At 41.6% G+C, this 24,513-nt stretch overlaps 1 protein-coding gene across 7 annotated transcripts in view; it reads left to right on the top strand.

Moving 5' to 3' along the window:
- The window catches only part of AKAP13 (A-kinase anchoring protein 13), a 213,160-nt gene that overhangs the window by 66,820 nt on the left and 121,827 nt on the right, over window positions 1-24,513 (top strand). For all 7 annotated transcript variants that reach the window (XM_017805073.1, XM_017805077.1, XM_017805078.1 and 4 more), the window contains exons 5-6: window positions 11,266-11,413; window positions 21,990-22,286. In XM_017805073.1, the coding sequence (XP_017660562.1) occupies window positions 11,266-11,413; window positions 21,990-22,286 (445 nt within the window). The remainder of the gene's footprint in view (window positions 1-11,265; window positions 11,414-21,989; window positions 22,287-24,513) is intronic.

Below are 24,513 nucleotides of genomic sequence, written 5' to 3' on the forward strand. Positions count from 1 at the left end.
TTCCTGAGAAAAGCAATTGTGATACCCTCTGATGTTTGTGTTTTAAGAAAAAAAACCCAACCCCTTTTGTATAAATATTAAAGGATTGAAGAAAAAAAGGTTCTCAATACAGAGAGCTTGAGGCTTGTGGCAGCACTTTGTCCCAAGTGCTGTGGCTCCCCGTGCCCCTGAGTGCAGAGAGGTGTTGCACCTGATGTCCAGTCTCTTGCTGTGGCTGAAACCATCTCAGGTGTCACTTGTGCACTGTCGTGTGCTGGACAACTATTGTTCTTCAGGAATCTCTACCAAGGAGACAAAAGGACAAAATGAAATACCTTTGTAATTTTACAATAAGATGTTGTCATGAGGTTGGCATCTGTGGTTTAGTTACTTTTCTACTAACACTGAATTTTTTTGCTTAGTGGCATTTATGGTGACAGAGGCCACCGAGATGCCTGAATATCTGAGGTCAGTCCAGCAGAAAAGGTAGAACATACCTTGCATGCTTTTGATGTGGGAATTTCTCACAAAAGTCACCATACAGAAGCCCTGTCTTACTTTCTCTCGCGGTCCTTAGGCAAGAGGAGAATGAGCCTTGATGTTTAGTTCAGCTCTGTGGTTAGAGGATCTGATAAACCTCTTGTCTTTTATTTGTTAGGTACTTGATTTCTTCATAATGACAAACTAGTTTTCTGCCCCACCTTCAGAATGTCTTTGAGTTATGAATGAGTGAAGGCCTCTGAGCACCTTTAACAAATAAAATATTTGCTTGTGTTGCTTGTGGAAGAACCTGCTGCTTGGTTTTAAGAAAGTCAGCCGAGGCGCCTGAATAAACTGATTTTTTGAGAGGTGTATATTGCTGCCTGTCTGGCTCTGCTTTCATTCTCCATGCAAAATGCTTTCCTCAATAAACTGTGCTTGACCTCATCTTTTTAGTTTTTGTCACTTAGATCCTTGATTTAGATTCTTTTCATCCTCCACTTCCCCAGCTCTGGTCTGCATCATGCAGGAAGGCATCCCTTCTGTGGAAATGGGTGTCTGGCAGCTGCCACCTGAGCTCAGCACCATCCCCTGGCAAGCTCCCTGCTGCTTCTGTGTTCCCCTATACCTAAAGGCAGACTTTGGGTGCACAGTTTGGTTATGAGGCTGGTTGCTTGGCTTGCTCCTGTTAAGTGAGGCATTCACTAGCCCGTGAGATCTGCGCGACGTTAGCACAGGGTTGTTTGTGAAATGGTCACTTTTGTGCATTTACTGAAGGCAACTTTGGCCAGGAAAAGTCAGACAAGGCTGCCAGATCATCAGCATCACCTTCCTGTAGGATAAGCCCTTGCTTAAATTGCAGCTCAGTGGCCTTTTCTCAACCCTTCTTCCATATTGTCTTGGGACTAAAAGTGCTGGTTATTTGAGTTCAAAGCCCTCCTCCCATCATTATCTATTTAAACTTTTCTTCTGTGATCCTGTTTTGTGGAAATGAAAGTGCTGGTAAACAGTAAATGGTCTGGCTTGAAGTCTGGAGCACTTGTCTGAAATTCTGCCCTTAACTCACCACTGCTTTGCAGCGTTATGTGTGAACTTTATTATGACCTGCAGAAGAAAAATGCCAGAGCTGGTACAGCTGGTAGAGACAATGATCTGCTTCTGGGGAGTTGTTAAGATTGTTTCAGCTGGTTTTCTGAAGCTACAGAAGGAATCCTTATATTGTCACACTAAGTTATATTAACATTGGGTGAAATTATGTATATATCTTGGGCTCTTCATTTAGGATTCTTTATTTCTTGTGCTAACTGGTGAGCTGGGTAATGCCTGGACAAACACTGTCTCATCCCCAGCATTGCTGACAGTGTTGCCTCCTCTCCTCTTGGGAGGAATGAGCAACAGAGATCAGGACTTGGGTTTAAGAGGATGAAGAAACTCTTCAGCTACTCTTCCTCTGTGGAATGTATTTATGTAGAGAGTTCATAAATATTATGTTACCTTTAAAATGATCAAACACATTTCCTATCTCATTCATCAGGTTACATGTCCCTGCTGTATTTCCTTGAACAAAGCGCTGACAGTCATTTTGTTAGACTAGAGTTCTGACAGCAGAGCTGATGTGAGAGCAGTGGTTATGAAGATGTTGATTTGATGAAGGCACGATTTTACATAACCTCTGAAATCCCCTGAACTCTACCTACAGTGTCTCCCATTGCTTCCAAAGGCTCTGCTGCATGTGGTCTCTCTGCAAGTGCTCTTCCTCCGCCTCGTTCAGTAAAACAATTCCACATTGTGCTTAAGTGGAAAATAAAATAACTGTGGATAATTGTAGCTCAGTGCTGTGCAGTGCCATCAAGTGGCAGTTCTGTTGCAGGACACATTTTCAGGGCTGCCTGTGTTTGTATCGTTGTTTCAAAATGTTTCTTCTAAACATTGCAAAAGTTTCATCTCTGTAGTTGTGGTTGGCGGGGTACTTCTTCAGGAGGATAATGGTTATAATGGCTTCTGTTCTCTAATGGCAAAAATGTCAGTTTAAAAAGTGCCTCAGTCATTACAGTAGCTCTAAGTACTGTAGCTGTGAAATATTTAAAGACTGGTGAGGATATTTTGCAGCTGGCAGGAAAATGAGTGCTCTGAAACACGCCGAGCTCTCTCTTGGAGCGTTTTGCTGTACTGTAGAGGAGGCTGAAGTACCAGGAAAACACCGTTCTTCAACTCTCTTCTGCCTTTGGATCTTAGTGTTCAAACCTGATTATTTTTTTTCCCTTTAAGACACATCAAGGCTATTTGTGAAAATGCTCCAGTGATATGAGATTGTTTCTAATAATGTGTCATCATATGTACTTTATCTTCCAGGAATTGACTCTCTCCACCTCTCTGGTGCCAAGAGAGTAGCTGGATTTCTGTTAGTCACTGTACACATTCAGACTGCCTGCTGTATCGCTCCTAAGCACTGCAATTTTGTTGTTATTGTTAGGTGAATAATTAGTAGGAAATACTATCAATCACTCAAGCAGCTGGTGATAAAATTATCTGGTTCAGTTCTCTAAGTGTAGGGAAGAACAGAAGAGGCTTCGGGATGAGGCCAGAGCAAGACATTCACATCAATTTGGGTGTGCTTTCTAGGAATTGATTGAAGTAGTGTCCACAATTTCTGAAAAAAACCCCTAATAGTAAGATCAGTACTTGTGGAAACTGGATGGTACTGTAGTGGATATTCAGCTACAGAGAAATTTTCTCATCTTTTGCCTTGACTTCATGTCCATGTGGTGACATTACATGGAGACTTGCATAATTCAAAGGTAAACCCCAATATGTTACTGCTTTTCTGTTCCTCCATACCTCCTCCTCCTCTATACCAGAGCTGTACAGGGCTTGTGGTGGAAGGGGCTTGGGGTTACTGTCACTAATTGCTTGTTCAGGCAGTACAGGCCATGGTGGGCGAGGACAGAAAGTGCACAGTCTGGCTAACACTTAACTGCCCAAAAAAATGAAAATTAAATCAATATTTTCTTCTTTATACTGCCAGATTCACCTAAATATTAAAGTTCCCATCACAGTTCTTCGCTGGGTGTTTGCATTTTTCGCAAAAGGGTGAATGGCACTTTTCTCATCCTTTCTATTTTTCTCCTTAATTTTGATTTTTTGCATTTTAGTGTTAATTTTATGAAGTCTTTCTGTATGCTAAAAATTTTAAGAAGTGCCTTGGCTGTTTGGTTTTGTGAAGGCTGGCTGTGTATAGCAGAGGCCAGCACCAAGAAGATGCACTAAGCATCCTGTGAGCAAGTGTTGGTACACAAGTGCTGCAGAGCACATGGAGCCCTGTGCTAAGGCAGTGATACAACTAAATTAGCTATTAACAGCCCAATCTAGTAACCTTCCTGGCTCTGTGGAGCAAAGTGGTTTGTCAGGAAGATCTATCCATAAAGATAAATCATGTGTCTCTTTCAGCACTAACGAGATCCTGTTACTTTGATGGATTTCTGTAGAGATCTCCTTCGAGCTGCATGGATTAATATGTGTGTAATAGTTATAATAGCATCTTGACACTCAATAAAGATTCATCTTTGAGATGATTGATTTGGAGACTAAGACATGCTCTTCAAAGGATGTGGGCTGCTAATAACAGGTTTCTTCAAGTGTACCCATTTCTGCAGGAGTTTGTGTTGCTCGCACCAGCTCAGAATAGGAAATCCATTACTTGCTCTCCTCAAACAAACAACTTGCTCTCTTTGCAAACAAACCCTGCTGCAGGATTAGAGTCCTGGATTGGTTTGGGATGTGGTGTGGCTGAGATGGTGTTAATAAATCAGCCGTAACGATGTTGATTCTGCAGACAGGCAAGTTGGAGGTGTCCATGCTGTATTTTTTAGCACAGGTCACACTCAGGATAGATCTGTGGAAGCCAGCTTGGGCCTGGAGACAACAGATCAGGGCTATTTATCATAAATGTCCATGTTTTCCCACAAATTCTTTTTACCCATAGAGTCTTGAATAAATAGTTTTTTGACTCTACGTCCCTACTTTTCCTTGCATCAACATTTTATTTGTCAGTGTGCTAAGGTAATCTTACTTTTAGACCAAATGCTTTCTCACCTTTGGGGGAAGAAAGTGTTGGAGAGAAAAAAGATATTTTGCCTATCTGTCAGTGTTTCACTCATGGCTTTGTGGTTAGCATTGGAAGAGGAGATCACTTGGCTTGGTGCAGTGTTAATGAAATATGGAAGGTATCACCTTGATTTGCTATGTGGTGGCAGAAAAATATGTAGCATCATTCTGCTCTTTTGGTGGCCTGTGGGCAAGACATAATGGTCTGTGATTGTATTTTCCAAAGAATAAGAGACTGCTTTGCAAAATCTGGCTTTCTCATCACAGAGGGGCTCAGTATCCACGCCGTTAACCTGAAACCTTTCACTGGCAGGAATAATAGCACTGCTGTTAATTTAGAAAGGAAATAAGGTTAGGCCTGGAGATTGATTTTTTTTTTTTTTTTTAATTATTTTATTTAAACCAGTGGAGTAATTCTCGTTGTCTTCTTTTGTGTTTGGTTTTTTTTTTTAATTTATTTTACAAAAAATTCTCTGCTTCATGCTTTAAGATCAAGGAGTTTGAAGTCATTGACTATGAAAAAGGACACAAATCTTCCCCAAACTTGGCAGTTTGCCATTGTATTTATTTCTGGAGTCTCTCCCTGAAGGTTTTATCTGCAGAAGGTTGCAACACTCCACCCGAACGACATCCATCTTTCTCCACGCTCCTGACCCAGGTCACTGCCTTTATCACAGGGGATATCTCAAGGCAAGGAGGGATTTCTAGAACTGCTCATGTTCAGACAGATTTCACAGCCCTACCTTTGTTTCTGGGGCCTGGAGTTCTGCAAAATAAACTATGTTTGATGTGACTCCTCTGAGTCAATACTGGTGAAGTTGAGTCAGTACTGGTGAAATTGAGGATGCCTGTAATGACTGTTGTTATCTCACTGTAACAGATACCTCTGGCCTCCTCCCACGGTCCCTTCCTTTTATATATGTGTGCTGGGAGCTTGCAGGGTAAATGGCCACATCTGGAAAAGGGGATGCTTCAGGCTGCAGCACTGAGGTCCACTGACAACTCACCCCATGCCAGGGCAGAGAGGGAAGGGGACTCAACTGGGTGTTTTGAAGGTAGGACCCATCCCCAGATTCCACCCCTCAGGGGTGAGCTGTTCATCAGCTTCTGTTAACCTGGGAATAGCAGCCTGGAAGACTTTGCTGGACATAGATTATTTTCTTGCCACGGAAGAAGAGCATCCTGTGGTTTTATGAAGCAGCAGTGATAGTTCTGTGTCACAGCTGACTGGCTGGAGCACTTAGTCAGACCTGGAAAAACTGGGATCTAAGCCTTTCTCAATCAAAAGGGTTATTCCAGGAGATGAGAGCACTGTAATGTTTGCTCTAAAAATAGTTGCCCAAACCCCCATTTCCTTTTGCAGTCGGGAGCCTGTGTGGCTGTGCCTGGTTCTCTCTGTGTGGAGATGTCCATGTGTCCACGTGCTGCATGTGTCCTTCCCAGATGTTGTTTGCACAAGCCAAGGTAACCTTATGTGGGAGGGATCTTCCAGGATACTCAGCCGAGATATGGACACTGCCTGGGAGCAGTTTAACTGTTGATCTTGTGTACTGCCAGAGGTAGATGGTAATAGATCATCAAGCATCTAAACAATTATACTGTACTTTTTTTCTTGCTTGATGATTTCTGTTATATTTTCTAAAGCTGCCTTGCCCTTGCCTTTTCCAACCTCCAGCTGCTTTCAGAGTCTTCTGCAGTTCTGAGTTTGAGGTGGAATTGTCTCAACTTTCCCTTTGATTTTTGTCTAGCCTAATTATTGTCGGTTTCCAAAGAAAATGTCATATGATTGAAAAGCCAGCTGTTCCCTTAGAAGCCATTTGGATGAAAAATACTCGTGTTTGAACCACGATTCCCATTTCATTGATGGGGAAAATCAAAGCATGGGGATGTGAAAGGACTTGCCTCGTGCTGGAATTACAGCCCGATCCTGTGCGCACTGTGTCGAGCGGTAGCTGGGGTAACAGCGAGTCCAACTCCATCTGAAAAGGAATAAATAAAGATACCAATGAGCCTGAACTGAAGGAGGAGGAAGAAATGACAGCTGTGATTTTTGTGCTGTCGTCCTGTGTACACTGAAGCCCTCTTGGGAGCTGTTTAGGGCTTTCCAAAGGGGAACAAACAAAAATGCAATAAGCAATGACCCAACAAGGATCTGAGTCACGTTATGAGTAGCGGAAACAAAACCAAACTTGTTACAGTGACAGGTTATGTTTACTCATCTAATCCAGCACCTGATCCAGCCTCTTTAATGAGGCATCATAATGCCAACATCTACAGCAACTCTTAGAAGGAACACACTGTAGAAGATTTCTTTCCTTCATGTGAATTTCTAACCCACCTAACCCACGGACTTTCCATTCAGTAGGTTTTCCTGGCATGAAAAAACAGCCAGAGTTTGCTATCAGTGGTTGGCAGCAGAAATTTTGCTTTTCTGTTTAGAACAAATTAATGATTACTGGTTGTTAGTGTTTTCTCATTAAAAGCAGAATGTTAAAGCAATACTTGAGTGCTGAAGTATTGCTCTCTAAAGGAAGCTTCATTTTCATAAGTATTTTTAGACTCTGTGTGGAGGTCAGTGGGTGGTTAGTGGCTTAAGTAATGTACTTCAAAATTCCCAGTATGAACCATGGGGGGGAAAAACAGCTTAAAAATCACATGCTTCAGCTATAAAAATACAGCTTGGCCTTTTTTTGTGGTTTTGGATTTTTTTTGGTTTGGTTATTGTGTTGGTTTTTGTTTGTTTGTTTTCAGAAACATTAACATTTGTTAGCCAGCACACTAAGAATATTTTTTCCCTTCATAGTTGATTGTAGAGAAGTCTACCTGTTGCTGGTAGAGCTGATATCCCTCAGGGAACCTTTCCCACTGCCAACTAAACACTTGGTTTTCAGGTACAAGTCTTGAATTCTGCATTTGTCAGGGTTGTTTTCATGGTCCCAAATGATGACCAATTCCCCAAAATCAGACATTTCCAGAGCCTGAAGTGGAAAAGAAAAGAAAGATGTCTTTTCATGCTTACAACAATTATTTGTTTTTGGAAGGTGGGTATTATTTTTAAGGTGATAAGTGATCTTAATTCTTTTGAGTGTAAAGATTTTGTTCACTTCATTGTCACTTCTAAATATTGCTGAGGTCTTCCATTAAAAAAAAAAAAAGCCTTTGAAGGTAAATAGTCCATTTTAACAGCTTACTCAGAGCTGCTCATGCTTTGCCTATACACAATCCACATGCCTTTAACTGCACTGTTGGAAAAACTAATACCTAAAAAAGTGGAGTTGTGCTAATGCCAGCAAAATATGCTGACAAACAGGTGCCTTGTCTGGATAGTTTTGGGGTTTAGTCCTAGTAACAGCATTTGGGCCTTTCTGGAGCTAATTGTATTTCTACTGCCTTAACTAAGGCAAAGCTTCAGAGTAGGACCACTCTAAAATCCCTTTCTGAATTGTTTTCTGGTTGAAAGCCCAAGATCAGTTTGGCTTTTCCAGTGCACCTCTCCCTTGGTGAGGCAGACGACCTTTTTTCTCCCTTTGGTTTGTAAAAGGGAATATATTTGGAGGAAAGAGCCACATCCACCTTCTTTACATCCCGTTACAACTCTCTGAGACCAGAGACTTTTCAGATCTGAACGAGGGAGAGGGTGGCCTCTTTCATGAATGGACCAAGATGGAATGTTTTCATTTCCAATGGGCTTTAAGCCAAGTAAATATTAGTCGATCCAAACTAGTTTTGAAATTAAGTTATTCTTATTTGTTGGAGCATTCCAGAGAATGGCTTTGATCTGTCTGTACTTTCACCAAAGGGATATTGGCAGGCTGGCCTCCCATTTCTAGCCATTCAGGATGAAAGAAGGGTTATAATAACCACCTTGTGTGGCAGTGATACTGAACAGATGACATTTTTTGAACAATATTAAATGAATAAAGGTAAACATAGTTCAATTAAAATGTTTTTGGAGGCTGAATGCAATAGGGCTGTTGGAAAGTCTTCTATGTGGGTTGGAGGAATTTGCCTGCATTTGTAACTGATTTTCTTTAACTCCAAAGATCTTGGAAAGAGTGGGGTTTGTTCTGTGTGTTATTTCCTTTCCAAATAAATACGTTGTTTGAATATAAGTTAACAATCAAATTAAAATTGGCAGTGAACAATGAAATTGTTGGTAACTGGGAGGCAGAGATCTGTGTTGAAGAAAGATGGTCTTTTACTTCTGGGATCTCCAATCACCTCATGCACAGTGAGCTCCACCAGGCACAGTACAACTGAGAGGTAGCTCAGGTGATACCTGTAGGTAAAGTAAAGCACATTATCAGTCTTACCAAAGATATTTGGAGACAACTTAAAAATTCAAGTAAAACAATAAATAAGATGCTCAGTGTTCCACAGTCTTTGTTGAAGGTGGGAAGCAGGGTGGAGGAGACCATCCCACCATAAAGTTCTGCTTAGACACAGCTGAAGATCCTTTTCAATTAATATCAGCTGCTGATAATTTGTGCTCCCCCTAGACTTAAATGATACCTTAAATTAACTGAATTAAAATACAAAGAATGGAACAAGTTACTTGGAAAGAACCTCTGGAAGTCATCTGATCTGACCACCTTCCACCTTCAAAATTAGGTCAGGTGTCTATATAAGAAGTTCAGCTATATGTTTTGTAAGTCCCAGCTTAGAGTTCAGGTTATGCAGAACCTCTGGTGTTGGGGTTTCTTACATGTATTTACTGGTTTTTTGTCAATAACAAAATAGGCAAATTATCTCTTGTGATATTGATGCAAATTAAATTGCTTTTCCTAGAAACAGGAGAGGTTTGCATGGATAGACAGGTGTTGCACTCTGTGGGGATTTGCTTTCCTTTCACAGCAATTGGACTAGCTGTACTTGGTTTCTGAGTTAAATAAAAGAAAAAAATCTCCTTTAACAGATATCATGTTAAACACTCAGTGCTGTTGGTGAGTGTTCTGAAATGTCACCTGCATTTTAAGTCTAAGTACTTTTATGTTCATGCCTTAAGGGAGAAAGGGTTTGAACAAAGTCAGATAAAAAAGCCAAAGCACAAAGGGTTTGTAGGTTAAAACTTGAGCTTTTGTTTTTTTGAACATCGGCTCAAAACTGGATCCATTTGCTTGAAATGGAATATTTAGTTTTCAACTCAGCATGTGGACTGGTCATGCTTGAATTTAAAGCTTGATTTATTTCTTTTTGCACCTGTTTTTATTTTAACACTGACTCTATACAAGATATACTTTTGCTACATGGTTCCTTTCTCCCCAGCTGGAAGTCTGGTCTGATATTATCGCGTGAGACCTTCCTAAAATGCACATTTGTAACTCTACAACCTCTGAAAATGCAAACTAGACTCAGTGTTCTATTTATTTTTTTTTTTATTTTTTTTTTTAATGTTTGGTTTTCTTTCCTGTGTGTTACAGCACTGACCCACGTATTTGGTTTTAAGACCAGGGGCTGGTCATGTACTGTACTGCAAAACCTCATTTCTATCAAAACAAGGTGCAGTCCTGCCCCTGGCTAGAGTACCAGACAGGCTGGATCAGAGGAGAACTGGACATGAACTTGGAGGAGGAACAGTAAAAGAAACTGAGGGAGAAAGGGAGGGGATGTGAGACAGAGCATGGGAAGTGATGCTAACATGGCAGGGGTGTATGGAAAGGCTGGGAAGTCGGGGAATTTTCTGCAATAGTTATGTTTGACAAAGAGAAGGGACGAACTGAGTGATATTAAGGAGAAGGTTTTAAAGGAAATTACATGTGTATTTTCTTGAGTATGCAAATTAGAATTACATAATCTGTAATAATAATAATAATAGTAAAATCTTTTCCAGATTTCCAGCCATAACCATATGCACAGTGGGGTGGTGGCAGAGAGCTGGCAACCACAGCTGCAGTGTAAAACTGGGGCATCCAGCTGGTTTTGATCTTGATAGAAAAGGGGCAGAAGGTCATGTTACAGACTGTTGTTCCCAGAGTCTCATAGTTTATGTAATTTTTCAGGCTGATAAATGGTGAGATTTTGGAGGCATTTAAAAGACTTGTAGATGTGGCACTTGGGGACATGGTTTAGTGATGGAATTGGCAGTGCTGGGTTAATGGTTGGGCTCTGTGATATCAGAGGTCTTTTCCAAACTAAATGAGTCTGTGGTTTTATGATCAAATGAAAATTAGTTGTGTAGTAACTGTGAACCATCCTCTTTCTTTGCTTTCCCTTCTCCATTGAAAACTGAAGTTGGTGGCTGTTGGCCCTGTTATTTTCCATGCACATGTATGCATTTCAGGTGTATTTACGGTGTCCTGTGCTGGGTTAACTGTGATAACTGTGTGTGCCCTTTATAGGTATAATTTTTGCTGATAGCAAAGATGAGAAAAATTATAGAATATACTGAGATACTGAAATAAACCCTAAAACTAAGCATTTTTCATATTTGGTGTCATTTCACCATAGTAAGTTGCTCTTTTGAATATACCCTGGAGATTTCTACATATCTCTTCCCAGAGTTGGGCTCAAAATATTTTCTACCCTGTTGGCTAGCTGTGATGCTAAGGATTACTTGCATATCTAAAAATTAGGATGGACCCCAAGTTGTGTGAAAGGTATGCATGAACAGAGAGCGTCAGCCTTGTAGGTAGAGAAGTTTTATTTGGTATGGTGCAATTCTTGGTCATGTAAACCTAACCTTGTTTCTTGTTCTTTTCCTAGGGTGACTCTGTTATTACAGTGCAGCTGACTGAGGAAGATAAAGTTGAAGATGATGTAGTTTTTTATTTGGTCTTCACTGGATCAACTGTCCAACACTGCACAAGCACAAGAAAGATTAATCCTGGGAGTCTGGAGACAATTTCTCCTGGTAAACAATTGCCTTTGCATATCAGTCTATGAAGTTTGGTTAATAGAAGTGGACTGGAATGTAATGCTGTTTTGTTGGTCGTCTTATTCCTCATTTACACATTCACAGGGAGTGGAATGGTTTGGGTGACTGCTTTTGTCTTTTAAAAATCTCTTTCCTGATTTTGCTAGAATTAAATGACTTTGAGATTGCAGTTATTGAATGTTTAACTATGAGATTCTACTGTATAAAATACACAGTTACATTTACATACAGTGAAAAGCTTTTAAATGGATTAAAGATATTGGAAGGCGCATTTGCTGGGTTAGGGATGCTGTTGTACAAGTGATGTACAGCCTGGATAGTCCTAGCTACACTTATCACCTGCTTGACTTGGTGAGGTTCATTGCTGTAGTCCTGGTGGAATACAACCCTTTCCCCTAAAACCTGTAGAGCATTTCTGTAACTCTTGCAGTGGCAGGGGATGTGTGCTGCTTGGTGCCACACGAAAGCCCACCGCTCTTCTTAAGCCTTTGTGCCATCAGCAGAACAAAACAAATCGGTGCAGCATTTCCCTTTGGTGACTTCAGGACCGTGGGAATGAGTGTGTTCCAGGCTGCAGTCCTTACCATTAACCTTTCATTCTGACTTGTTGCTATGCAGCATGTTGCTGCTAGTGTGAGAAAAACGCCTGACATTTTCACTATACACAGTGTAGCTCAAGCCATCAGGTGTTTTTCTTGGGTTTGTCTTTTTATGTACCTCCTAAGTATTGTTTTATGAGAGGTGCACGTGGAGTAAAATTTGGGCTAAAGAGTTTTTTTTTTTGCTGGGAATGAGTGGCTAAAAGTTGGCCACTCTTGTTTTTTTTTTCATTTCCTCCTTTTTTTTTGTGCTGTTCTTGTTGTTCAGTTGGCTTGTGAAGAGAAGTCTTTTTATGGCTACTGACGACTGGAGCCCTGTGCAATCAATTAGATTAGTGCTTATTTTCTCCCAGAAGAGGAGGAAGAAGGGGGTGACTCCTTCCCTGCTTTTGTGTGGTGGGCGTGGGGCTCTGCCAGCCCCGCTCCCAATGACCTCACCTCCCCCTGGGGACCGTGGCTGTGTCGCCAAGAAAGGAACTGAAAAGCTTCAGTGTTCCCCTTCAGCCCATGTGGGAACCAGCGTGCCTGGTGGGATTTCTGGGCAGGAGCGATGCTTTCCTATCATCTCTGGCCCTGTTGTCCTTGGAGCAGTGATGGATGCGGCCGGGGTGGTGGCTGCCAGGCAGTACCGGGGTGATGCTCTAGGCACTGCCTCTCCTGCCATCCCCAGATGTAACTGAGTCACTGATGGGGGCTCCCTGGGGCTCGTTTTGTCACTGTTAGTGGGAAATCTGACTCCCTTCGTGATTCAAAGGGAAAAGACGGAATTTCTCTCACTTGTTCTTTTAGTAATAATGGGTTGTTTTGGTTCTTTTTTACCCAGTATAATCATGATCTTGTGGCATGTGATATTAGATAGGTATGGATGCTGTCCCAAAATACAGCTTCTGTCAGATAAAGATTTAATGGACCTTTTGGAAATGTAGTCCCATTCCTGCACTGTCTGGGGCTGTGGTGCAAGGAAAGAGGTCACATCTCAGATGTAAAGCAGCCATGTGGATAATACCTCTTCTGTGCTCATACCTCATTTTGAAGAAACTACCTAGATAAAAAATACTGTAGTGGTGCATGGGAGAAGCAAAATGGGAAAGAGCCCAAGTTTTTTCAAACCCTTTGCTCACACTGATGTGTTTGCCCAGTGTTGCTTCAGCACTGACTACTCTGATTTCAATGGAGCCATGACTTGTTTCAGTCCACCTCTTCCTCCTCCTCCTCCTTCCTGGATGCACAGTGAATCTGTAATCGTGTGTTTACACTGTATATTCGCCAGTTGCCTTGGAGATGGCTGTGGTAACTCAGGGTTGACGTTATTTGACCTCGCTGCAGGATTAGCCGTGAACAAGAGACAGTGTGTGCGAGACCAGCCCTTGTTTAAACACCCAGGCCCAGGCACTTAGCAAGTGCTCTGCAAGGAAACTCTTACAAACAGCTTTTAGAGAAAATCTTGTACTTTGCTTCCAGCTTCGAACATCCTTCGTTTTTCCCTGCAATGCAAGACATGTTGCACGTTCCTGGGAGCACAATTGCTCCTTGGGGATGGCTCAGGTGGGTGAAGGAAGGGCTGATTCACTCAGGAACATACCAAGCCTCTCTGCTTACCTTGAAGCACCTCTACTTCCCTCCTGGACTTGAAGGCTCTCCCCTCATTCTTGTTTAAAGTCCTCAAAATTTCATATGGTCTCCAGCAGACTTCAGATGAAGTCCATCAGGGGCTGGGGTCAAAAAGGTGGCTATAATTCAGTTAAAGCGAATGTAAAAACAAACCCAGATTTTTAATTTTTTTTTCTTGACTTTGTCAGTAGTTTTTTTTGATGCATGGAGGCATAAAAGACAGAGAAATGACTTGATTACATTTGCTGCCAAAGTTAAGCAGAATGTTTGAGCAAAGCTTTCAAAGAAAATCACATTTTAAAAAAAAAGAATCTCAACAATATAAAGTTGTTATAGATGAAAAATTAAAGAAAATGGAATGGAAATATAAGCTGTCAAAATACCTCCTAAATTCTCATTGTATGTGAAAATTCTCTATATCCTTGAAAGACTTTACTCAAATAAAAGCTTGCAACTGCAGAGTTAAATGACTGCTGCATTTTGTATAATTACTAGAGCAATCTGCCTCTTTCTTATGCTATCTTTATCATTAGACTCAAACACTGAATATATATAGTTCACACTAGTGTTCAAATATAAGCTTTTATTTCTGTACATAACAAAAGAAGAGACTTCTGATTGTAAATTTATGGGAGTAGCTTTTTTTTATCTGCAAATGTGGCTAAACATAGAGTCAGCAGTCACTCAAAGGAATGACTATATTTCTTCACTTGCTCTGAAGGATGGGATGGGATGATTATTTATCCTGCCCTGCTATTGGCTGTGTTAACTTAAGGGAAGTAATTTTCCCTTTTGATAAACAGATTCTCATCTGAGATGATCAATCATCACTTCAAGTATCAAAATTAGCTACTGAGATATAAAGAATTGGGCAGTAGGTGATGCTTTATGTGCTTTCAGTAGCTCTTTGCCAGCCTAAGGACACATCAGGTTACGTCATCCAACTAAGCTTCTGTTTGCCTTGGTGAAAAGGTACCAAAACCTTATTTAACTATTGTTTTACTGTCCTGTTACCTTTCTTCAATTTCTAAATGATCTGGTTCAAATTTTCAGTAATTGAAGCAGTTTTCCTCAGTACCAGTGCCACTCTGTAGTTCTGCAGAACAATTTCAAATGCTATTTTATCAGACACCATGTTACGGTGGCAGCCAGAGGTGTAATGGTTCTGGATACTGCTCGAGGTTTGAATATCATTGTTTGCAAAAGCTTGGTCACTGGAGTTTGGGTATTAAGAAAATACCAAAGGTCTGAGCAGGGAAGGAAGCAGAGAAATGATACCAGCTGTGTTGCTGTGGTTAAACTGTTGTTGGCTGCTGAAAATTGTGCTGTTGGGGATGGATGTGTCCACTTATGTCACAGATGCTCATCCTACTGGTGTTGGTCATGAACTGAGCTTTTCAACAAGTTCTTATTACTGTAGCAACTGAGACTGCCATAATCTTAATGTATTTTTTTTTCTCACCATCTCTGCTGGGTAGGGAGGGTCACTGAGGCCAAGCAGATTGCATATGGTAGTGTAAAAAATCTGTGCAAACCAGGGAAGTGAAATTTCATTGCAAGACAGCAACCTCATCGCCTGCCTCTCTGCTGGAAAAAACACAACCTAATAATAAAAATCTGCAAATCATGATCTGGCAAACAAACCAGCAGAAGAAGGAACGACCTCATCACCACACGAGAGAAAAGCCCCAACCACATCCTGCCATGGGCAGTGGAGGCCTCTCAGCATTGGGAAGCTCTTGGGCAGATTTGGGAGAATTTTCTTGCAGGAGATGATGTGCTGGAAGCTTGGGTATTTGGGTGGTGCACCTAGTGCAAGTTTGTGTGCCATCACCATGGCAGCTCGTGACTGGGCACATATTTTGCTTTGCATATAAAGGCTGGTGTCTAGTGTGTGGGAGATGTGTGGGAAATTTGAAATGAAATTTCAAATAGGGAGAGACAGTCTAGTACCAAAATCCAGAGCTGCAGCAGCTCCTAATCAAATAAGTCAAGGGTAAGAAATAGCGTGTCTGTGAGCCAAGTCACCAAAACAAGAAGTAAAATAATTTTATGAGATATAATTGCCTTTGTAAGTACTGTTGTAATGTGTATGTGAGCTCTGTAATACCAAAATTGCTTTTCTCTTGTTGGTTAATCTCAAAAGGTCCAGGATTCTTGTATAGGCTTCAAAGGGAGGAGGATCAAAATTGGAGGTAGAAAAAGAGCCTGAAAGACTGTGTGTCTGCTGATAGCTTCTTGCCTGCAGTTTCCACAGGGTTGAAACACTCCCTTTTACTCCAAATGCCTTGACTCACTTTCTCTTCATGCTTAAGCTAAGGAGGAGAAGCAGCTTCAGTCTTTAAATTGTTCTTAATTCCACAGTTCTCAGGGTTGGGGTTTTTTTCTTTCTGCTAGTTAAAAGGATAGACGAAAATTAATTTCAGTTAGCTTGGAAATATCTTAATTTCAAACTCTTTTTTTACTGTGAAATCCTTTTATATGCTCGTGCTTTATTCTCTTCTTCCACAGACTGTGTTTTCCCTTAAGAAACAACTCTTCATAGAAAAAGTGGTATTTCATGAGTTACAATCTTTGTACTGGTAGACCAAAAGGGTAAACAAGTTGCATAACAAATGGCCACTTGGCAATACCAGTTGTGGATTTGAAAATACTCCTAATTATGAAACAAAAAACCCCCTAAAATAGACTAAAACAGCATAGCCAAGAAGACTTTTTGCAGTCCATCCTCTTTGGTGTATTTAATTACTTTAGGCAGTGTAATTAAAAGGAAATGATGCCAGTACTTAGATGACATCAGTCACAGGAAAAAGTGATTGAATCTGTATTGAAATTATTTAACATCTAATGTGTGGGGTCTTACACTTCTGTAGGTTTTTAGGGCATCTGCAGTATGTAAAGGGCCTTAAAAATTCTTTCTGCACTCTTCATATTAATAGTGAAGGGTTTAAAAAGAAAAACAAAGGCTCCTGTCCATCGCTGGTGCTGTGCCTATATATTTCATAAGGCTTCCCGTGGTGCACAATTGAATACAATAACTGTGTAAATCACACAAACACACTTCAGACACGGCTCTGATTTTTCCGAACCAGAATTCAGGGTTTCTGAAGCAGAAAAGAAGCACTTTTTGGATGGTCACAGGAGATTCCTTGGCTTCCCTGTCCACAAGCCACCAGATGGCAACATCTCTTGGATGCAAATCCACAAGAGTCCATGGGATTCACCATATTTGCTGTCTGACTTTCCTGCCCTGCTTAAATCTCTCTGTAAGACCTCTTTCAACTCAGCTCCACCATGGTAACTCAGAGGATGCAATTAGCACTGGAGTCCTTAGTCACCTACCAGGCAAACCCAAACATGTGCTTCCAACAGGGCTTTAAATAGCTGCTCACGCTGGGGGCCCATTGTTTAATAGCTCCAATGTGAATTCTGAAAATAGGAGGTTTGGACAGGATTTCCACTATTGGAGGAGTAGGAAATTAAATCATCTTTTAGTATAGTTCTGTTTAGGGGTCTTTTGTTTAACAAGAAAAAGTCAGAAGAGTTCTGCCCTTGTAACTGCACCCCAGATCACTGGCACAGGTGGACAGGTCTGAGCTGTACATTAACTTGTCTGCTGATGACTTACAGCTCAGAAATCTCCACCTTTTCTCCTGCTCATTGTTCTGCATCGTTATCATGTAGAGGAGGTTGTGTTATCATGCAGATGCATCTCATCTCTTCAGGGCTAAGTACGGACAGACCAGAACACCATGTCTTCATTTTTCATTCTTGTATTTTCCCCAAAGCAAGCTTCATTAAGTGTTCCCATTCATCCCCAGTAAGAAATTATTTAGTTCAAGAGTTATTGTCTCCTTTAAAACAATTTTTAAAGCGTGGTTTTACATGAAGATGAGGAATTTGCTTTATCGCAACAGAATTAGTTGCTGCACCCATCTCTGCATAGACTGAAATAGTTTTTTAATTTTTGTATTTTCCCTGCAATATGTTGGCACTTCTCAAAACAGCTCCAAGTTGTGAATTGTTTCCAAGCTAGATTTAAAGTAACTTAGGAGCAGGAAGAGAAATGGGATAAAATGCAATCCTGCAAGAGTTCAGGGGTGGGTTATTGAAATTTTGTCAGTCAAGCCAGCATATAAATGACCACATCTCATACTGTGGCAAAAAAAAGTGTGAAAAACGGAAGCATAGTCATACACATGACGTTACTCTGTGCAGTCTGAGATGTCAGCTAGGGAGAAACACTGTTGTTTGTCAGAGGAGTTAAAGTTCGAACTCGGTGGCACCAGCGTGATGATGTTCACGATTTTACCATTTGCTTGTGATTGTTATTTTGGCCAAAGGGCCTGATTTCTGGAGAAGACTAAGGCAATCAGCAGGGGTGCTGGGTGGCATTGTGAACCTGCTTGCATAGTAAAGCTCTGAGATTTCTCATGCCTTCTCTGGGGTGCACTCACTTGTGTGATTTATTCAGTTAATGTGTTTTCAGCCTACCAAAATGCAAACCTTTATAAATAAGCTCATCTCTCTTCCTGAGTGTCATGGTTTAAACCCAGCCAGCAACTAAGCCCCCACACAGCTGCATGCTTCCCCCCAGTGGGACGGGGAAGAGAATTTAAAAAGTAAAAGTGAGAAATCTTGTGGATTGAGATAAAGACAGGTTAATGAGTAAAGCAAAAGCCATGTGCAAGCAAAGCAAAACAAGGAATTCAGTCACCACTTCCCATGGGCAAGCAGGTGTTCAGCCATCCCAGGACAGCAGGGCTCCATCATATGTAATGGTGACTTGGGAAGCCAGACACCATCACTCCAATTGTCCCCCTTTCCTTCTTCTTCCTCCAGCTCAATACACTGACCATGAAGCCATATGGTCTGGGATATTCCTGAGGTCAGCTGAGGTCAGCTTTTCTGACCGTATCCCTTCCCAACTCCTTGTGTCTCCCATCCTCCTCCCTGGTGGGGTGGGGGCAGGAGCAGAAAAGGCCTTGATTCCGTCTAAGTTCTGCTCAGCAAGAATGAAAACATCCCTGAACTATCAACTGTTTTGAGCACAAATCCAAAACACAGCCCCACACTGGCTACTACAAAGAAAATTAACGCTATTCCAGCCAAAACCAGCCCACTGACACACCTGGGTTTTTTTCACCCTTTTAATGAGTCAGACATTTTTCTGTTCCACATCTGAGTATGTGAATGAGGGTGTTACAGTCAACCAACCACCGTGATGCTTGTAAAGTGCCTGACTTGGTGCTTGAGCCATGTTAGGAGAAAGCCCTGCTGATTACCAGCCAGAGCTGAAAGATGATGAACAAGAGCAAAAACAAGTGTCTGCTCTGGTACTGCCTGGAGTTCTTTGTGATCTTGGACAAGTTACTTAACCTCATAAAAACAGATTTGGGCTGTTTTTACAGATGATAACTACTTATCTCCTGAGAGTGCCACAAAGCTTTCCTCACTTTTCCTAATGCTTGGAAAAAGGGCTATTGAAGTTCAGGCATTAGTCTGGCCATTGAGTGTTTGATGTGGAGAGAAGTGTTGCCCCACCGATGGTTCTTTCAGAAAGTTCATGTGCTGGGGACATGTTTGCTCACATTGTTCCTGTAGCGTTTTCAAAGCAGGGGGGCAGAGACTTCTTGAGCAATCTTTCTAGTATTGGCTGCTCCTGTTACATACTGGCTCCTCTTCTGTTTGAACTGTTTGCCAGAAGTCAGAACCTGTCCCAGATTCTTACCCCCGAGTCTGACATCTTCTCAGATGTGAGGAAGCAGAACATCAAAGCCTTGTGAGTGGTTGCCCTTTCGAAGAACACTCCCCAGGGTTTAGCACGATGCTTGTTTGATCCTGTTGGATGAAAATGGATTGTCAGGTCTGTCACCTCTTCTAGACTGCATTTGGTATCTGGGGAAGTTTCAAGAGAATAATTTTTGGCTACAGGTCAGGACATGGTCTTTTTGTCACCTTCCCTTGTGTTACATTTTGCATCTGGTGTTTAACATCTGCTCCATCCAAGGGAACTTTGTGTACATCCTTGATGTTTCTCTAGTTGTTGTCTCGATGGAGGTGCTTTTGCTGTCCCACAGAAGAGTCCTTTGGCTTTGTGGCAAGGAAGTAACTGTCCCAAATTGTTTCTCTGTAGCTGCTCACGGACCATTTTTTGCCTGTCTCTTCAATCCTGAAAATCCACTGACTTTCTGGCAGAGTAACTGTATTGTAGGTTATTTTGCAGATGGGATTCTTATGGGAATAGACAGAAAATAGTTTTAAAAAAGTTTAAAAAATCAAAAGGTTAGCTGTTCTCATGCTATTAAGGAATCTTTTATTATGGTGTTTTTGTTGTTTTTTTTTTCTTTAACTCCTCATTCTAGCAAACTTCCACTGCTCTGCCTTAGGGAGAGCCCAGCTCGCAGCGCTTGATTCAGCTCCCGTAGGCTGGCATGGCCTTCTCAGAGCATGTGTAACTCATGGCTTTGTGGAGGCTGTGGATAAAACTGATGTCTTACCTGCTCCATATTGGGATGTCCTTAGGAAGATCAGCAAAGCAAGGAGGTGTAGGGGGAGAGATGTACAGTTCTAAGTGGCATTAAAGGCAAGTTCCCCCAAAGTTGTAGTCTCACCACTTCTCCCTTCAACGTTTGAGGCTTCTACTGTGGGCACGAGCAGGGTTTGTGAAGGGGTTTCATGTGAGCTGCTGAGTTCCCTGCCCACCCGTTGAACAGTGATGTATTAGGATGCATGTGCAATATTTCCAAGAGCAGTAGAAGTAGGTCTTCCCTACCCTTATTCTCTTTAATAACACCCATACTAGTAAACCTATGCCTTCAGTTTTCACATCATCGTCTTGCTAATAGATGCCTGGTGCTGGGAGGAAAGAAATTTTCTAACCTTTCAGCTTCAGAGCCTCCTGGTTCAGGTACTGAGCTGTTGCAGCAACATCCGTGTGTGTTTTCCTCCCCGTCTGCACTTGTCTTTGATACCTTTCCAGCTGCATTTGCTCTCTTTAGGAAGCCACACAGCCTCATCTCTGATAATTTTGGTGCTCCCCACAGTGTCCTAATAGCAGTTTTGACCTTTCAATTAACTTCAGGATCGCCTCTTTCAGCACACAAAACCTGTACAGATGCCAAAAGCCTCAGAACAGATTTGCGAGTTTGGCTGAAAGACCATGAAGATTAGGGACATATTTTCCCTTTTGTCAGGGAAATCAGCAGCAAAGGGCCCTGACAGACGAACGAAACTTTCCCACTGACCACAAATAGGGGCTTAAATTGAATTTTCAAGCCTTTAAAAATAAATCGTCATTTTGTATTTAATTAAGGAGGGTTTCATGAATGTGGTAGTATGCTGAGGTCATGGGCAAAAAGAAGCTTTTCCAGTAATTAGTGCAGGGTCCATGCCGTTCTGGCAAAAACAGCCATGACGTCAGTCTGAGGCTGGAACAAGAAACTGTGCCACATAGTGAACTTGAAACACAAACCTTATTATTGAAGGGACATGTCTGACAACTACAAGTGCTGGCTGTGTTGGACACATAGTATATTTTTTCTTTTAAAATTGCAAAAAGGTGTTGTGGGTTTTGGATTTGGGGGGTTTTTTTGAGTTTCTGAGTCAATTAAATTGCTGCCATGCCAGGACTTCCCTTCTCCCGTTTCCCTGCCCTAAATAAATAAAGTTATCAAACTTCCAACTTTTTTGTTTTGTAAATATGGAAAGTGGCCATTTCCATGTTTTTATTTAGCAGAAGCAGCTTAGTTTTAGTTTTGTCATGTGAACCCAAACAAAAGGGGCAGGTGCAGCAGGGAGCAATCACGGGGCATGCCCGGGCAGGTTTTGCTCTGGTAGCCATTTAGGTCTTTGTTTTGGGTGAAATTCCAATGTTTTCAGTACTAGCCAAGTGTTGTGACAGCATTTGAAGTATGTAGTTTTGCAGCACTCTGATTCTAGTTTCTGATGAGTTACCGTAGTCCTGTGGAGCTGGGAAACAAAAATTTGACCATATAATCTGGCTTTTGGTACGTTAGCAAAATCTTCACTGGAATTACTCAACACTCTTGAGTTTACTTGTCACGGATCATAAATAGCCTGGTCAGATAATGGTGGCTAATAGTTCTTGGTTTATGTTTGGACAGAGAAGAGTTACACATCTTTTCCTTTTAAAGTCTATAGGAAATACTTATCTCTGATGATGCATATAAATTCCTGAGATAATATTATTTTTAGAATTGTGACCATTGCTCTTATTTGATTTAATGTAGACTATGTGTGTCAAAGGAGTTGGTCAGTTCTGGTTCTTCCACCCATGCCATTTTTCTGTTTTTACAGTTTCTCTGGGTTTTGTTTTACAGGCCATGACTGTTGTGAGACAGTGAAGGTGGCACTTTGTGCCTCCAGAGAAGGTCACCCTGTTCTGATTGTGGCAGAAGAGAGTTTCCAGTTTGTCCAGGATGAAGCCTACGATGCCGCCCAGTTTCTGGCCACCTGTGCTGGCAACCAGCAGGCGCTGAACTTCACGCGGTTCTTGGACCGGTCAAGACCCCCTGCTGCAGACGTGGACTTTCTGGATGAGAAAGTGGCTTTGGCGTTTCGACACCTGAAACTTCCAGCAGAATGGAACGTGCTGGGAGCAGACCAGTCCCTGACCGGTGAGGATTTCTAGGGCACAGTGAGGCTTGTGGGTTGGCAGAGAGGTAAAAAGCCTGGGAGAAAGGGCTCCCTGCCTTGGGAACTCCCCACATGCCTTTCAAAAGGTGTGGTGGTCTCTGTGCTTAGAGAAGGAACCTTTACCCTTCCACCAACATAAAGTACATAAGGCACTGACTGATGTTTTCTCTGGGTTTTCTCTTATAAAATAGCACGAGCTGACGTAAATGGGCAATATTTTAACACATACTCAGAAGGTTTTTTTGTTTGTATATAGCAATGGTATGTGTATCAGCATCACACTATATCCTGACAAAAACCTGTGTGTAAAAAGTCTTGATGCTCCTGGAAATATCCTTGTGCTACAAATCTGTTGCTTTTGCTAAATGTTGGTTTTACAGACCAGGTACGAAGATTTTATGTCTAAAATATATGTTATTTTTCTTGGAGATGTTGTGGCTCTTTCCCTGAGGGTTTATATTGCATCCCTGATTGTACATCAGCAGGGTTAGCACAGAAGTTCCCCAAAATAAACCTGGACAGTTTTGCAAATATAGGAAGGGGAAGGTGGGAAAGTCTGACCCTTCACCACAGCAGCAAGGGTTACTGAGAGCTTATAAATAAACCTCAAGACTGGCCCAAAGTCTCTGGTGGCTGCTGAAGCAGAAGTGCCAAGGTGTTCCGGATGCTGTGGCATGTCCGTGTTCTTGGAGTTCTTCTTATTTTGTCACGGGGGAGTAAAAGGAAGCATATTGGGGGGTTGGGGGACTAGTTCTAGTGTTTACGAATACTTGCTGTAAATTTTCAGGGTATTTTGGCAAATAGTTTCACTTCAGGAATGTGACTAGGAGGCATCTGTTATCTTTTATAGGATGCAATGGCATAAACACTTGAATAGGACTGGCACATGGCTTGCCTGGTGCAGCAGGCTCAGTTCTGCTCACTGCAACAGGGTTTTCCACAGGAGATTTTCCTGCTTTATTTTTCTCCAACTTGCCGACTGCTTTTGTAAACCTGAATACACGGACAGGCAATTCTCGTGTTAGCAGACTTTGAAAGATTTGGTCATATTTAATAGTTTCTGGACAGAAATTCAGCAGCTCACAAGGAGATAAACACCTGGTATTTTTTTTCCTCTATGTGGAAGTCACTGGTGTTTCTTTCTGCATTTAAAAAAGTTGTGATAACGCAGACATCTGTGGTTGAAGTGATAAAAATATGGTCGAGTGATCTTAATGAAAACTTTGAAGCTCTGAATTGTTGCTGATTTTGCAGGAAGCTGAGATCCGGTTTCTCTTTTTGATTTTGATTATTCTTTGGAAAATCAGCATTTAGGGAAATCAGGCCATTAGATTTACATTGTTTTGTTCAGCCTGTGCTTGTGTGCCTGGAAGTTGTGGCTGTGTGGGGCTCTGAATGCTAATGGACCTGTGGAGCATCTGTGGCATTCTCAGTGAGAAGGGGGAGCTCTGTAGCGCTGAATTCTGTAACTCTGAGTGTCTTGACATATTGTGGTGAGGTTTTTGTAGACAGTAGTATTCGTGAATAAACGTAATGGCATTAAATGCAACTTTCATCAAGAATATTAGTGCTATAAAATATGTTCCCTTTCTTTTTAGAGTTATTTTTTTGCAGTGAGATAATTATACATGGGGTATTTGGGGGAATTTTTGTGATTGTGACAGGAAAGCAGGAAAGATTTGCATGTGTAAGCATCCTTTTGGTCATGAAACTGTTTTGCTAGAGTGAGATAGAAGAGATGTCCCTGATTTATGATGAAGCTCTAGATTAGAAAAATATCTGTGGTAAAACATAGCACACTTATACTGGCGCTTGTGTATTAATTTGTGTGTGGGAGAGAGAAAAGCACTGCAAAGATTGAAACTGTGGGAGCATTTGAAGAATTAGGCATATTCTGGCCAGTGCCTCTGCAGTGGGACACGCTGTCCTGCACTGCAACACTACCTATGAACAGCTATTCCAATTCATGTTTCACATTTTCCCTAAATGTCAGCACCAGATAACTTCAAATAACCTTCTCGAAGGAGAAAATACTATAGAAATGAGAACAAAAGAAAATGTCAGATCCCTCCTTGAGAGATGTTTAGTGCTGCCTCTAAGCTGGCATGTCTCTATGGGCTCTTGTGGGCTGGAAACAAAACGCTGCTGTTCAGCAAAACCTCGGAAGGCGGGAGCGAGCCGGGAGCCTCAGCCAGCTCCCCGAGTGCC

Source organism: Lepidothrix coronata, unplaced genomic scaffold, assembly GCF_001604755.1.
Source record: "Lepidothrix coronata isolate B3197 unplaced genomic scaffold, Lepidothrix_coronata-1.0 Scaffold11, whole genome shotgun sequence".
NCBI lineage: Eukaryota > Metazoa > Chordata > Aves > Passeriformes > Pipridae > Lepidothrix > Lepidothrix coronata.